This window comes from Oncorhynchus clarkii, chromosome 3 (genome assembly GCF_045791955.1).
Source record: "Oncorhynchus clarkii lewisi isolate Uvic-CL-2024 chromosome 3, UVic_Ocla_1.0, whole genome shotgun sequence".
NCBI classification, from domain to species: Eukaryota; Metazoa; Chordata; class Actinopteri; order Salmoniformes; family Salmonidae; genus Oncorhynchus; species Oncorhynchus clarkii.
In genome coordinates, this window is record NC_092149.1 from 11,145,114 (window position 1) to 11,161,632 (window position 16,519).

At 42.8% G+C, this 16,519-nt stretch overlaps 1 protein-coding gene and 1 pseudogene across 1 annotated transcript; one reads left to right on the plus strand and one right to left on the minus strand.

The window, feature by feature from the left end:
* Nucleotides 1-641: 641 nt before the first annotated feature.
* Nucleotides 642-9,710, plus strand: LOC139405712 (zinc finger and BTB domain-containing protein 17-like). Its single transcript, XM_071148135.1, has 4 exons — nt 642-957; nt 6,342-6,603; nt 6,746-8,053; nt 8,221-9,710. The coding sequence occupies exons 1-4, from the start codon at nt 761-763 to the stop codon at nt 8,725-8,727; spliced, it is 2,274 nt and encodes a 757-aa protein (XP_071004236.1). The 5' UTR covers nt 642-760; the 3' UTR covers nt 8,728-9,710.
* Nucleotides 9,711-11,647: 1,937 nt separating this feature from the next.
* On the minus strand, nt 11,648-13,562 carry LOC139405598 (peroxisomal carnitine O-octanoyltransferase-like; annotated as a pseudogene).
* Nucleotides 13,563-16,519: the final 2,957 nt, after the last annotated feature.

Here is a 16,519-nt window from a genome sequence, read left to right on the forward strand (position 1 = left end):
TACCTTGTTATATTCAGTATTACATTTGTTCTTGACTACTGCATTGTTGGGGTTAGAGCTTGCAAGGAAGACATTTCATTGTGCATGTGACATTGAAACTAGTCTGCCAATAAACCTTGAAGAAGAAGTTGGTTCTGCTGTGTAGACCTCAGTTATACATTTATCTATGTTTGAGTTGTTAGAACACTTTTACTTTCATTCATTTACAGACCTTTTAAGTACTTTTTATGCACTATGGTTTTTATCTTCTCATTGTAAACAATTTCAAGTTTGGGAAAATAAACCCCCTAATATTTGCACCCTACTCAGTTGTCTCCCATTGCCTGCTTGGTCAATACAGCATCCATCAGGAAGGTGGAAGTACTGCCAGTATTTTGAAACTATAATTTTCACTCCCTCCGTTTTGGGACACTTATGTAAATGTCGGAGGCGCGTGTGAACTCGCAAATGGAGGGGCGAGGGAAGGGGGTAATTTTGGATTCAGACAGTGTCCCAAGAGAAACAGGGCTGGCAGGTAGGATTTAGCGTCTTTCTGTTTCTGGCCCACACTCCAGCACAGTAGGCGGCGGTAATGCGCTGTTTGGATGCCAACCGCCCTTAAACCCTACTGAAGAAAGGGGGCCCGGGAAGACGTAAATATTAGGTCATTTCCGCGGTGGAAACAATGGTGGAATGCAGAGATTTGTAAGGAAAGCCAACCTTACACCCGTCCCTAATAAATTCGATTTAGTTTTAAATAGTAGCTATATTGCGCCCAATCATGGCCAATAATAATATAATCTTTACACCCTTTTTACCACTGAAGAAGAAACCCGATCGAGATTCTGAGTGGAGAAAATTAAAGGACAAATCCAGAAATCGGATTAATATCGGAGAAGCTTTTACCAGATGGAGGAACCTCAAGGAGGGGAAATCTATGCCTACAGATGCTGAAGTGGCTTTGTTTTTGCTTGACAGGTAATTCTGTTGTTTTTCTGCAGTCTACCAGTTTGGCAGGGTTGCCAGGTCTACCTAAAATGTCCAAAACAATGACTACTCAAAACCCCGCTCACAAGGCCAGAAAACTAGACAAAAAAATGTACGTGAGGAGAAAGTGGGACACTTCTTGCATTTTCCGTCTTTCGACATCTATCCAACATATAAACCCAACCCATGATACATTTCTGAAATCCTCAAGATGTTTCTAAAATCACACACACATTTTCTTTGTTGATATATTAACAGGATGCATGACACACCCATTTTGTCTACACTGAGTCAAATAAAAATGTTTTTCTCGCATTTGATAGCCTGGACAGCAGTTTAGATACACTGGGACAACATTATTATGGTCCTAATTGTACCCCAATGACAATAACATGATTATTAAACAAGTGTAGATTCCTGAAATAGATAATGTGTCGGGCTATTAGCCCATTGGGGTACAATTAGGACTATAATAATGGTGTCCTAGTTTCCAAAATGCAAAAAGTTTCCCACTTTATCTGAATACACTCAATTAACAATACTACAAAAAAATTAACAGGATATAGTACTACAATAATCAGAGCCCTACCTAAACCAGTACAGGAGGTCCCTAATGTAAACTTGATATCTTTCCTCCATTGGAAAAGCCTATAAGACTGTCCCACTTTAGCTACTCCATGCTGTCTCACTTTAGCTACTCCATGCTGTCCCACTTTAGCTACTCCATGCTGTCCCACTTTAGCTACTCCATGCTGTCCCACTTTAGCTACTCCATGCTGTCCCACTTTAGCTACTCCATGCTGTCCCACTTTAGCTACTCCATGCTGTCCCACTTTAGCTACTCCATGCTGTCCCACTTTAGCTACTCGATGCTGTCCCCCTTTAGCTTGCTATGGTTGGTGAAGCGGAACAATAACAAGACTGAATTACAAGATCGAAACATAATATTGCCAACTTCTTTATGTATTTACGTGCAGTACTGCATAATATGCACATTTAAATCAACATTTGGCACAGTGCAATATTTGACCATTTTATAACCTCAACATCAAAACAGAAAGAAAGCTATGTCGCTGTGTTTTGCAGGGTGAGCTTCCTGTTTGAAGCTTGCTCTGCCCCCCTCTGATGTCACACCAATAAAGTGATGTGATTTTGATCGTGTAGTTTCTCTGCAATCTAAACAATAGTTTAGATTTTCTCATGTCAGACCAATACATAAATGGGTAAGGATTAAGCTGTGCCAGTTGAAATGATGTTCCACTCTTTCCGAATTCACCCTTTAGGCTAAATGCCAGTCATGCTTGACAAGTATAATGTAGGATAATTAACGTCTAAAGGCTTGATTCTGTTGACATACTCGTGGCACGGTTCGGTCAGATCAAATGGTCACAAGCTGAGAGAAAGGCTAGTACCATTTGTGCACATTTGCGCATAGCCTACTGCTATTGTCCCAGAACCAGGCTTGGAGCAAGTCCCAGCACAGAGGGGGCGGGGCGCTCTCAACGGGGAAAGGGAAAAAAAGAGAGGCCATATCAGCTATCATAAACACAAATTGGACATCATCACATAGAGAGCCATGCAAGCCTATTTCCAATAAAACATACAGATAGTGTATCACTTTGCCAGACACAGGTTGTCTGTCGGCGGTGAATCGCAATAGAATGTTTCAGCACACGTCGCTCTACAAAGCGCAGTGGTCGGGAGAGCTCCGCAGGTTGTCAGCAGCACCAAAGCGGCGACTCATCAAAACCATTCATCGCAACGCATGAATCTCTCGTTTAGCAGACATAGGCCTACATTCAAAGATAAAGTAGGTCACAACTACAAAACAGGCACATCGTAAGCAACACGAGGCAGACAGTGTCACACACGCTCACGGCCTGCATATAGGTGTCAAAAGTTGATGAGCAAGAGGGCCTGTAATAACATGTCAACTGCTTTCATCTTAACCAAAGACCAATAAAATAGGATGTTTCACTCACCAGGTTGTCACTGCTCAGCCAAAAGATCCATGTTGTAGTCTGACGTAATCTAGTCCATTTTTAAAAATTCCATTATCATTCGTTCAATATAACTAAATAATAATCCCAACACTTGAACAAACTATTTACAAATCAGGGTCCCGTTTTACAAACGTCATCCTCCTCTCCTTCATGTTGGCAAACTTGCCAACCACTTTGTCAGTGTCTTTAGTGCCTTGACCTATTCCACATTTTTCCTGAATGAAATATATAATAATAATAACCCTGAATTCTAAATGGATTAAATAGATATTCCCTCACCCATCTACACACAATACCACACAATCAGTGAAAACATGTTTTATTTTTTTTGCAAATGAATTACAGAAATATATAATTTGCATAAGTATTCACACCCCTGAGCATTCACACCCCTGAGACAATACTTTGTAGAAGCACCTTTGGCAGTGATTACAGCTGTGTGTCTTTCTGGGTAAGTCTAAGAGCTTTCCACACCTTTTAATTGTGCAACATTTGCTCACTATTCTTTTCAAATTTCTTCAAGCTGTCAAATTGATTGTTGATCATTGCTTAGACAACTATTTTCAGGTCTTGCCATAGATGTTCAAGTAGATTTAAGTCAACTGTAATTCGGTCACTCAGGAACATTCACTGTCTTCTTGGTAAGCAACTCCAGTGTAGATTTTCTTCTGCTTTAGGTTATTGTCCTGCTAAAAGGTGAATTAATCTCCCAGTTTCTGGTGGAAAGCAGACTGAACCAGGTTTTCCTCTAGGATTTTGCTGTGCACACTATTCTTTTTTTATCATGAAAAACTCCCCAGTCCTTAACTATTACAAGCATACCCATAACATGATGCAGCCACCACTATACTTGAACATATGGAATGTTTGTTGTATTTGCCCCAAACATAACATTGTATTCAAGACAAAAAGTTAATTGCTTTGCCACATTTGTTGTAGTATTCCTTTACTGCCTTGTTGCAAACAGGATGCATGTTTGGGTATTTTTATTCTGTACAGGCTTCCTTCCTTCACTCTGTCTGTTAGGTTAGTATTGTGGAATAACTACAATGTTGTTGATCCATCCTCGGTTAATAACTTTACCATGCTCAAAGGGATATTCATTGTAATTTGTAAACATTTACCGAAAACATAATTCCACTTTGACCTTATGGAGTATTGTGTGTAGGCCATCTAAATATAATCAATTTTAAATTCAGGCTGTAACACAACAAAATGTGGAAAACTCAAGGGGTGTGAATACTTTCTAAATTACTATGTCCCACTTAAGGCACTATGTCCCACTCAGTACAAAGCAAAGTGAGGTTGGATAGTCTGGCCTTATTCATGTATGCCCACATATCTCTTGATGAGCTTCAGGCGGCTGAAACTTTGCTTGGCACTGCTGATGGCAATGACACTGCTGATGGCACTGCTGATGGGAAGGATGTACGTCTTCTTTAATAAACTGTTCCAAAACAGCAACATGAATTTAAACTCAAATGTGCTCATCTTTGAGAGCAGGTCATCAGGCAGTATTTGGTGTAGTATGGTTATGATGATTTATTCAGAGCAGAGTTCAAGGATTTCATGCAGGCTCTGTATATTCACTTCTGTGTCCTGTTTCCTGGAGGCCCACCTTGTGGCCAGTAGGCTCTTCAGCTTGAGAACAGCGAGAGATTCAGCTGCATATTTTCCTGTTCCTTCTTCAGTATTTTAAACCTTGGAAGACTAGAAGTCAGAAAGCAGTACAGGGTCTCCAGTGCACCCCAAAATAATTTAGCTCTACACAAGGAACAATGAGCATCCATTAGAAATAAATGTATGGTGTGTGCGAAGTAGTGCACGTACACATCCTTATTCAAACAGTTTCTTTTTGTTTTTTTCATTGCCACGGGCGCGAGTCCATGCTTCTATCAACACCTGCCTCATTAGCCAATGTCAGGCTAGAGCTAGCAATGGTTGGAATGGACAATGACGAAAAGTTGAAATTGAACTTTTCTTATTCTGTCGCTCCTTGCATTTTAACGCATCTGACTTGTACTTTCTATAAATGTTTAACCTGAATGTACTGTAACTTAGCTAGCTAGCTAGACATGACCTGGCGATGTTGAGCTTGTACAACAGACATGCTAGGCTATACGTCAATCAAAAAGGAAAGGCCCCCACCAGCAGCCAACCCAAGTCCTCAAGGGGGAAGAGCAACAGACACGGCTGTAGATTGTTTTATAAAATAAGCAGCACCAGCTCAGACCAATTCCAGGATTAAATGAAATCATGTAATATATAATATTATACATTGCATTGGGAAAGTATTCAGAACCCTTTTACTTTCCCCACATACAGACCTATTCTGAAATGGATTACATTTGTTTTTTCCCTCAATCTGCACACTACCCCACAAAGCAAAAACAGGTTTTTAGACATTTTTGCAAATGTATTACATATTTTTTTGTGTAATACTCCCTTCACAGAACAGCGCAAACTGGCTCTAACCAGAATAGAAAGAGGAGTGGGAGGCCCCGGTGCACAACTGAGCAAGAGGACAAGTACATTAGAGTGTCTAGTTTGAGAAACGGACGCCTCACAAGTCCTCAACTGGCAGCTTCATTAAATAGTACCCACAAAGCACCAGTCTCAATGTCAACAATGAAGAGCCGACTCTGGGATGCTGGCCTTCTAGGCAGAGTTGCAAAGAAAAAGCCATATCTCAGACTGGCCAATAAAAAGAAAAGATTAAGATGGGAAAAAGAACACAGACACTGGACAAAGGAACTCTGCCTAGAAGGCCAGCATCTCGGAGTCGCCATTTCACTGTTGACATTGAGACTGTGCTCAACATACACACACCCCTCTGGTCCTCACTGACTCACTCAGACCTGTCCAGCAGCTCTGACAGGGTTTCCCAAACTCAGTCCTTGGTGCCCAACATTATTTTACTTGAGAAATACTGCACCAAACACCTTTTTGGTTAGATGTAAAATTGCGCAACTTAAACATGCTAAACAAAAACATATATTGAGTTAACTAAGATTCAATTCTGGGGATTTTTGAGGAAGCATAATAGGCTTCTGTGTCTACAGTGTCTCATGGGGGACAAACATCATTAACCAAACGTAGAATCGGTCAGGAAACACACCTCCAAGATTGAAATCTTGTTTTTGTAATAAGCAGCAGATAAATAACCAGTGGCTCTTTAATACATTGGAGGTGCCAAAGAGGCATTTTTATTTAGACCTTTTTTGGAAGTACATACCGACCAATAAGGGGACTCTTATTGAAATGTTTCGTCAACGCATGTTCCTAGAAGATACAATTGCTAATGAGTATGAATTGGCAAGAGCCGATAGTGGCAGGAAATCACCTGCTCTTTTATTAATTTCTTTGACCCAGGTTAGCTGCCCCCCTTCCACAACCTGCTGCCCCCCCTCCCTCCCCAGAAGATATAATCGTGAACATCGACTGCCTGCTGCAGCTGTTTCAGCGGTGTGAGCAGTGCAGGCGTGAGAGTGTGATCCAGACGCAGGGAGACAGGACATGCCTCTCTGTGACCCAACACTGCCAGAGCTGCAACCACCGCAGGACATGGGCAAGCAACGCATCTACTGTCCAGACAATGCTCAAAGGAAATGGGGACGAGCCACAGAATATTCAGGTGGGTATTTAAGGATTAACAGTTGATATTGTGAGGTAACTCACTTCAGTTGTTTGTATTCTGTGGTATCTCTAGTTATTTCTTTTTTTTTTAATACAGAACTGTCACTCCAATAATACTGGTGTTTTCCTTCGCTAAGTAGGTTGACATACAGGTGGCCCTGCCATCTGAGGACACAGATGGAGCCTCGCCGTCTGAGAACCGAGATGGGGACTTGCCATCGGAGGACAGAGATGAGGCTCTGGATCTGACTGGCTCTTTGGAGATGGAGGTGACTGTAGACCAGCCACCAAGACCAGGAGGAAGTGGCATGTCCCTGGTGAGGGGGAAAAATGAGGGGAACAAAGGAACAGAGGAGAGAAAGAAAGTGACTAAGGTGGTGTTGGACAGTGAGATGGACTGTGCACGAAGCCAGGAGGACAATGGCCTGTCCTCACAGGAGAATGAGGAAGGAGAGGAGAGAAAGGGAAAGTTCCTAAGTGGTGAACAACAGGAGAATGGTGCTGAGCAGCGGGCCTCTATTGAGGTGACAATATACTCTATAGAGCCTGAGGACTCTGAAAGCCCAACCTCTCAGATAGACAGAGGAGAGAAGACTGAGGTCGCTGCAGATGGGTGTGAGGGGGAGGGTGATGTGTGTGAGATGGAGGGTGAAGAGACAGATGAGGAAGATAGACAGACAGAGAGTGGCTCTGAATTTGACCCAGAAGCTGAGGAAGAGGGACTGAGAGAGAGTGACTCTGAATTTGACCCAGAAGAGGAGAAACCAACGAGTAGTAGAGGGAGAGGGAGAGGGAGAGGCAGGGGAAGGGGAAGGGGAAGGGGGAAAGGGAGATGCAGAGGAAGGCAATTGCAGCAGCCTACAGGAGGGACTGGTTTGGATGAGTCTGCTGAAGACTCTGATGGATCACCTTCATCATCACCCCAGAGAGACCAGCAGGACCAGGAGTCGTTCAGCGGTGCCGCTGGAGAACTGGGCATCCGGCAGAAATTCAAATACTCTAAAAAACACCACATGGTCCTCTGTCCTGAATGTGGCGTCCTGTACACCACCAGGCTGAAACACCATAAGTGTGAACACAAGTTCATGGTCCGCTGTCCAGACTGTGGGCAGGGTTGTGCGAGTGAACTGGGCCTCAAGCAGCACCGGAGGCTACACCGTCAGGACCTTAAGTTTCCCTGTAAGTTCTGCCTCCAATCCTTCAGGACGCGGCCAGACAAGCTGACCCACGAGAAGACCCACAGATTCAAAAGATTAAAAGGTCACAGATGCTACAGCTGCTCAGAGTGCCCACTGAGCTTTGACAACATCCTCATACGGAATCGCCATCTCAGAGAGCACGAGTCCAAGAGACACATCTGTCACACATGTTACAAGGAATTCAACAAGGGTCACCTCCTGGAGAGGCACGCACTGTCCCACAGTGACGACAAGCCCTTCAAGTGCCAGGTCTGGAGGGAGGGGCCGGATTTCTATTATATTCAACTGAAGTGTCAGTTTCAATTACTTATTTTAAAGAGGGCTATTTACTGTAAATAAAATAGAAACTTTACATTTTTATTTAAATCCAAAGTATTGTATTTACATGGTCCATGTTGCCCTTCCCTGTGTGTCAGGTGTGCCAGCGTGCCTTTGCCCAGCTCAGCCAGCTGAAGTCCCACCTGCGCGTCCACACTGGGGAGAGGCCCTTCCAATGCCAGCGCTGCGACAAGAGCTTCAACCACAACGTCAGCCTCAAGAACCACGTCAGACGCTACCACAGCCCAGACTCAGGGCTGGACCCTGATGGAGGCACAGAAGTTGGGGGACAGGGGGGGAGGAGGGAAACAGATGGCAGGACTGGGCAGGAGGGAGGGGAGGTGAAATCGAGGAAGCCTCGGCAGCAGGTAGAGCTTACCTTTATGACTGAGTGGGAGATGTGGGCAGGAGGACAGGGAGCAAAGAGAGTGGAGGAGAAACCGAGGAAGAGGAAACGCCAGTGCAATGATGATCCTGAAGAGGAGGAGGAGAGGCAGCGAGAGAGTGACTCTGACTTTGACCCAGAGGCGGAGAAGAAGATGGGGAGTAGTAAAGGGAGGGGGCCAGGGAGAGGAGGGGGGAGAGGAAGTGGAGGGAGTCACTAGCAGAGGCCTACAGGAGAGACTTCTGCAGGCACTGTTTTTGGAGAGATGGGGGGACAGAGAGACAAAGGCTGTATTCATTAGTGCACACTGTACCAAAACATTTTATAACCGAAAATGAAAACAAGCGTTTGTTATTGGACAAGTTCAGGTACTGCCTCACCGTTTTGGCCCGTTTGCTTCTGATTTGTTCTTAGTGAATATGACTTTTAAAAAATGGAACCTTTATTTAACTAGGCAAGTCAGTTAAGAACAAATTCTTATTTACAATGACGGCTTACCCCAGCCAAACCCTAACGACACTGTGGGACTCCCAATCATGGCCGGTTGTGATACAGCCTGGAATCGAACCAGGGTCTGTAGTGACACCTCTAGCACTGAGATGCAGTGCCTTAGACCGCTGCTTCACTCGGGAGTCCCAAGACTAAGAGCAGGAAACATCTCCTGGCACTAGAATTTGTTATCCTCATGTTCTGTCCTTGAATTTAGAACGTTTTTGGATTCCCAGAACCTGATTGAAGAATCTAAAATATATTTAGATTTGTTAAACTCTTCTTTTGGTTACTACATGATTCCATATGTGTTATTTCATAGTTTTGATGTCTACACTATTCTACAATGTAGAAAATTGTGCAAATAAAGAAAAACCCTTGAATTAGTAGTTGTGTCACAAGTTTTGAGTGGTACTGTACAGTATCAGTCAGAAGTTTGGAAACACCTACACAGTTATGGTTCAACACATTGCACATTAAATGTCTAACGTTGTCCTAAACTGCCGTTTCTGTACTCTATATGCTGTCATGATTATCACTAATCACACCTAGTTTGTGTGATGTTTCATATACGCTAATGGCAGGTAATGCACCAGAATCTAGTTTTGAATGCACCAGTATCAGATTTTTCAACCCAGGTACTAGCAACATATGGGCCTCGGAAATACTGCACCCCAGCTTAACACTTTGATCATTATTAAATATCATATTCCATTAATGTAAAGATAAAAATATATATAAGAGAAGTCTCAGTTGAAGTTAGATATCCATGGAAGAATGAATAAGCAAAGTCGTGTGAAGTGTAAGAAGATCACCATTTAACACATTCACAGTGTCTTTTCCGGGCCTTGGCAGTCAGATTACTGGGGAAATGTCATGAGCAGTGCTACATACACCATGATAGGCTGACCACACCACTCGCGTTGCGTGTGCGAGCGTTGCAAAATACATTTAGAAATCTCTGTTATAGAATTATTGCACCCACACTGCTCGCAGTCGTCAACGAGCATCTGCGTTGCCAAGGGCTAAAATAAAAGTCATTCCTATTTCTGACGCAGATCGCGCTGCATGTCCTGCCTCTCCCATCTCCTCATTGGTTTATAGAAGCAGGTACGCACGTGCCATCTTCTCATTGGTTATACCCACGTAGGTGATTGAAAGACGAACTGTTGCCGGTTGTGGTAATACTATGAAAGTTTAGATGCCAATCACCATGTAAGTTAAAAGATGAAAAAGCCTGGAAGGAGGAGAGATGACTAGAAACGATTTGGTTGACCATTTTTATGTGTAGATTAATTGTCGGAGTGGAGGACCTAGTGCATTTCAGGTAAAAGAACAACCTAATGTTTATATCCCAGGACAAATTAGCTAGCAACTACAAGCTAGCTAAATAGGACAAATTAGCTAATAAGTGCAAGCTAAATTGCCATAAATGTTAAATGCTTTTCGACCTGTCCCCAAATTAATGTCATAAATTCAGAGTTTGTTTTGATATTTTAAACTGCGTGTCGTGATCGCTTTTGTTGCAGTGGGACAAAATAAATGTATGCACGATGGCGCACGTGAAATACTAAGGTGAGTTTGCGGGATTAAGCCGCGCTTCGATTGGACTGCAAACTGAATCTGATTTATAGTGCCTTAAGAAAATATTTGTACCCCTTGATTTATTCCACATTTTGTTGTTGCAGACTGAATTCACCCATCTACACACTTCCCCATAATGACAAAGTGAAAATGTTTAATAAACCATTTACATAAGTATTCACACCCTCCGAGTCAATACTTTGTAGAAGCAACTTTGGTGGCAATTACATTTTTTTTCGTCTTGGATATGACATGAGTTTTGCACATCTGGATTTGGGGATTATCTCAAACTGTTTAATTAGATGGGGAGAGGCTGTGTCTTTTTCCACAGATTTTCAATGGGATTAAAGTCTGGGATTTGGCTGGGCCACTCAAGGAATTTCACATTATTGTTCTGAAGCCTTTCCAGCTTTGCTTTGGCTGTATACTTGGTCATTGTCCTGTTGGAATGTACATCTTCGCCCCAATCTAAGGTCGATTGCACTCTAAAGTAGGTTCTCATCAAGGATTTGCCTCCATTCATTGTTCAATCTGTCTTTACCAGTCTCTCGGTCCCTGCGGCTGAAAAACATCCCCATAGCATGATGCTGCCACCACAATGCTTCACGATAGGGATGGTGTTAGACTGGTGATGAACTAGCTGTGTCTAGTTCTCCAGACAGCGCTTTGCATTCAGGCCAAAGAGTAAAGTTCAATTTTTGCCTCATCAGACCACAGAATCGTGTGATTTATGCTCTGTATTTCACTTACCTTTTTGCAAAATCCAGGCCTAGTGTTGTGCCTTTCTTAAAATCAGGAGTGGCTTCAATCTGGCTACTCCCATAAACCCCAGATTGGTGAAGTGCTGTGGAGACTCTTGTCTTCTGTCAGGCTCTCCCATCTCAACCAATGAACTCTGTAGTTCTGTCAGTGGTCATTATGTAGTGCTGTTTTTGGTCACCTCCCTGTCATTCTTGCCCAGTTGCTTAGTTTGGTTGGACGGCCAGCTCTAGACAGAGTCTGGGTAGTTCCAAATGTTTTCTATTTCCCAATGATGGAGACCACTATGCTCTTGGAATCTTTCAACGCTAGAAATTGTGGGAGGCCCCGGTGCACAACTGAGCAAGAGCACATTTACATTATTGTCTAGTTTGAGAGACAGACAAGTACTTAACTGACAGCTTCATTAAACAGTACCCGTAAAACACCAGTCTCAATGGCAACAGTGAAGAGGCAACTCCGGGATGCTGGCCTTCTAGGCAGAGTTCCTTTGTCAAGTGTCTGTGTTCTTTTTTCCATCTTAATCTTTTATTTTTATTGGCTAGTCTGAGATATGGTTTACCTTTGCAACTCTGCCTAGAAGGTCAACAGCATCCCGGAGTCACCTCTTCACTGTTGATGTTGAGACTGGTGTTTTGCGGGTACTATTTAATTAAGCTGCCAGTTGAGGACTTGTGAGGCATCTGTTTCTCAAACTAGACACTAATGTAGATGTGCTCTTGCTCAGTTGTGCACCGGGGCCTCCCATTTCTTTCTATTCTGGTGAAGGGAGTAGTACACAGCATTGTACAGGATCTTCAGTTTCTTGGCAATTTCCCGTTTGGAATAGCCTTCATTTCTCAGAACAAAAATAGACTGACGAGTTTCAGAAGAAAGTTATTTGTTTCTGGCCATTTTGAGCTTGTAATCAAACCCACAAATGCTGATGCTCCAGATAGGGTAAATACATTCATTATTTCTTATTCCAAACGGGCGGCGGGTTCGTGTGCAAGGTATATGATTGTGAGGACAGTCCTAGAATTTACCCACGATAAATGTCCCTTTTCTCTCTTTTTTCCCCACCTCTTCTACATCTATGTGTAACAAGCCGTTTTATCTTGTCAGTCCACTAGGGACCTTTGTTTCATGTATGTGCATTCTGTGTTATTATTTAGTTAGCTAGTAAATAAATAATTAAACCAATTTGTGTGGTACGGAATGATCAGTAAAGCTGGAGTTTTTTCAGATTCAAGAAGGTTGCGACCGTTCAGGTAATGAGACTGATATGAGGTAATGATTAATAAATTACTTATTGATATGTTATATCTTCTAGAGTTTAATATGGGAGATGGCAACACATTAAACAACTTCTTCCATGGTTCCCTAAATACCTAATGAGTTAAGTGTTACATGATCAATTTAAAATCTGGTAACAATTAAACATAGTTGGTTGATTAAATAAATGAACCTTCATCAGATTAATGAAAGTAAAGTCACGACAACAGTCAGGGAGTGTGTGTACAGAACGTGTGTGTCTTACGTGCGTAGCAGGTCCCAGTACTGTAGTGTGCCACATGCTTATGCTGGTCCTCTGTAGCTGTACTCCCTCTGTAGGGGGCCAGCAGTGCTCTAGGTAAGATGCAGGACCTCAGAAGTTCACATTCAACTGGGAGGGGTAACGCATTTCCAGATAGGCTGAATTCAACCACCACTCCAACTAGGTGGAAAACACACACACACAATAGAACATGAAACACTGCAGGGAGACACCGTAATGACTGCAGTGTTTAAAACGCTCAAAGATTCCCTTTTGCAACTGCTCAGGGTCAAGCATGGTGTGTGATCAGTTCCCACAGGTTCTAGCTGTGCAGTGTGTTGAGTGTGTTAAATGTGTGTACCCAGTTCCTGCGTGTCCTAGCTCTCTGCAGTAGTTTTTGGTGCAGGTCTTTGTCGATGCCCTCTCCAAACCTCTTCACTACGGCTGCAGTCACCTGGTACTCCTCCTCTGTAACAAACGGCCGCACTGGAAAATACACACAGACATTTCAGTAACAGACATTTCAGACACATTTTCATCCAGGGTCCATGCTAACGGAGCTTCTCTGTCTCACATGCAGCTGTCACCTCACCTGCATCCAGGTACTTGGCGAGGCTCCCCTCTAGAGACGGTACAGGGAGAGGAGGCAGGCTATGCTGGTACTGGAACGTTTGCTCAGCAGGGTACTCTGACACCTGGTTGACCATGTTGTCCCCTACAATACCAAAACACCTGGTTAGCCATGTTGTAACCTAGAGCAACCAAACACCTGGTTAGCCATGTTGTAACCTAGAGCAACCAAACACCTGGTTAGCCATGTTGTAACCTAGAGCAACCAAACACCTGGTTAGCCATGTTGTAAGCTACAGCACCAAACACCTGGTTAGCCATGTTGTAACCTAGAGCAACCAAACACCTGGTTAGCCATGTTGTAACCTAGAGCAACCAAACACCTGGTTAGCCATGTTGTAACCTAGAGCAACCAAACACCTGGTTAGCCATGTTGTAACCTACAACACCAAAACTTCTGGTTAGCCATGTTGTAACCTAGAGCAACCAAACACCTGGTTAGACATGTTGTCACCTACAGCACCAAACACCTGGTTAGCCATGTTGTCACCTACAGCACCAAAATACCTGGTGCCTCATTTATCAACCATGTGTAATCCTTGCGTAGGATCAGGAAGTCCAGGATCCAGTTGTAGAGGGAGGTTTTCAGTCCCAGGGTCCTAAGCTTGGTGACAAGCTATAGGGGGGACAGATAATTGTATGTGTGGGGTACAGAGATAAGGTAGTCATTCAGAAATCATGTTAAACACTTATTGCACACCAGTGGCAGTCGGTGCCGATTAAGATGGGGAATTATACATTTGTTTAATAAGCATTGGCCTAATTTCTATTACAGAATATTGGATGGGTGTCTTCATATCCATTCACCCAGCTCAATGTAACGTCAATAGGTTTAGGCTACTACATGATACTCACATTTTTCCTTTACCCATCATGAGGTTGCAACAACCTAGCCTATGAATTCAAGTTTACAATGTCGGTGCACACGTCAAGAAAATGTTGAGTAATCAAGGTGACAGACAGTGACACATTCAAAACTGCCTTTTGCACCCTTGCCTGCATTTAACTGATATAGGGCGTAATCATTAGTCCAACAGTTGCAAATGAGAGTTTCTATTGAACAAACTCAGGTATGTTTATCTTCATTTCATTTGTTTCTGTTTAAGAAATGTTTTTCAACAGAATCAGCGGAATGAATACACCCCTGATCACACGCAAACACAGTTCACTTTCATAGCAGCCACATGAAAACAGCATGATCACTTTGCTCGTTGTATATACAGTACCAGTCAAAAGTTTGGACACACCTACTCATTCAAGGGTTTTTCTTTATTTTTACTATTTTCTACATTGTAGAATAGTAGTGAAGACATCAAAACTATGAAATAACACATATGGAATCATGAAATAACGAAAGAAGTGTTAAATAAATCAACATATATATTTTATATTAGAGATGCTTCAAAGTAGCCACCCTTTGCCTTGATGACAGCTTTGCACACTCTTGGCATTCTTTCAACCAGCTTCATGAGTTAGTCACCTGGAATGCATTTCAATTAACATGACAGTTTAGCAGTTACACCGGCGGGCCATGGTGGCAATAAATTAATAAAACTAAAAGCTTACCTTAACTTGGAAGAGTTCCAGTTTTGGATAGCTATAGCCAGCTCACTAACATAGCATCCCTCTTTGTTTGAGCCGGGTGGTTGAGTAGGCTAACTATGTGAAGGTAACAAAAAAATACAACCAAATACAGTGGGGAGAACAAGTATTTGATACACTGCCGATTTTGCAGGTTTTCCTACTTACAAAGCATGTAGAGGTCTGTAATTTTTATCATAGGTACACTTCAACTGTGTGAGACGGAATCTAAAACAAAAATCCAGAAAATCACATTGTATGATTTTTAAGTAATCTCTACTGCACCTGCTGTCTCTAACTCTGAATGATCGGCTATGAAAAGCCAACTGATATTTACTCCTGAGGTGTTGACCTGTTGCACCCTCTACAACCACTGTGATTGTTATTATTTGACCTTGCTGGTCATCTATGAACGTTTTAACATCTTGGCCATGTACTGTTATAATCTTCACCCGGCACAGCCAGAAGAGGAATGGCCACCCCTCAGAGCCTGGTTCCTCTCTAGGTTTCTTCCTAGGTTCCTTCCTTTCTAGGGACTTTTTCCTTGCCACCGTGCTTCTACACCTGCATTGTTTGCTGTTTGGGGTTTTAGGCTGGGTTTCTGTACAGCACTTTGTGACATCAGCTAATGCAAGAAGGGCTTTATACAGTGGGGCAAAAAAGTATTTAGTCAGCCACCAATTGTGCAAGTTCTCCCACTTAAAAAGATGAGAGAGGCCTGTAATTTTCATCATAGGTACACTTAAACTATGACAGACTATGAGAAAAAAAATCCAGAAAATCACATTGTAGGATTTTTAATGAATTTATTTGCAAATAATGGTGGAAAGTAAGTATTTGGTCAATAACAAAAGTTTTTCTCAATACTTTGTTATATACCCTTTGTTGGCAATGACAGAGGTCAAACGTTTTCTGTAAGTCTTCGCAAGGTTTTCACACACTGTTGCTAGAATTTTGGCCCATTCCTCCATGCAGATCTCCTCTAGAGCAGTGATGTTTTTGTGCTGTTGCTGGGTAACACGGACGTTCAACTCCTTCCAAAGATTTTCTATGGGGTTGAGATCTGGAGACTGGTTAGGCCACTCCAGGACCTTGAAATGCTTCTTACGAAGCCACTCCTTCGTTGCCCGGCCGGTGTGTTTGGGATCATTGTCATGCTGAAAGACCCAGCCACGTTTCATCTTCAATGCCCTTGCTGATGGAAGGAGGTTTTCACTCAAAATCTCACGATACATGGCCCCATTCATTCTTTCCTTTACACGGATCAGTCTTCCTGGTCCCTTTGCAGAAAAACAGCCCCAAAGCATGATGTTTCCACCCCATGCTTCACAGTAGGTATGGTGTTCTTTGGATGCAACTCAGCATGCTTTGTCCTCCAAACACGATGAGTTGAGTTTTTACCAAAAAGTTATATTTTGGTTTCATCTGACCATATGACATTCTCCCAATCTTC

Excerpts from the sequence above, each read along its gene's own strand:
- LOC139405712 (XM_071148135.1), top strand. The coding sequence starts at position 761 with ATGGCCAATAATAATATAATCTTTACACCCTTTTTACCACTGAAGAAG. Across the intron at positions 6,604-6,745 it reads ACGAGCCACAGAATATTCAG|GTTGACATACAGGTGGCCCT; the intron begins GTGGGTATTTAA and ends TTCGCTAAGTAG. Across the intron at positions 8,054-8,220 it reads ACAAGCCCTTCAAGTGCCAG|GTGTGCCAGCGTGCCTTTGC; the intron begins GTCTGGAGGGAG and ends CCTGTGTGTCAG.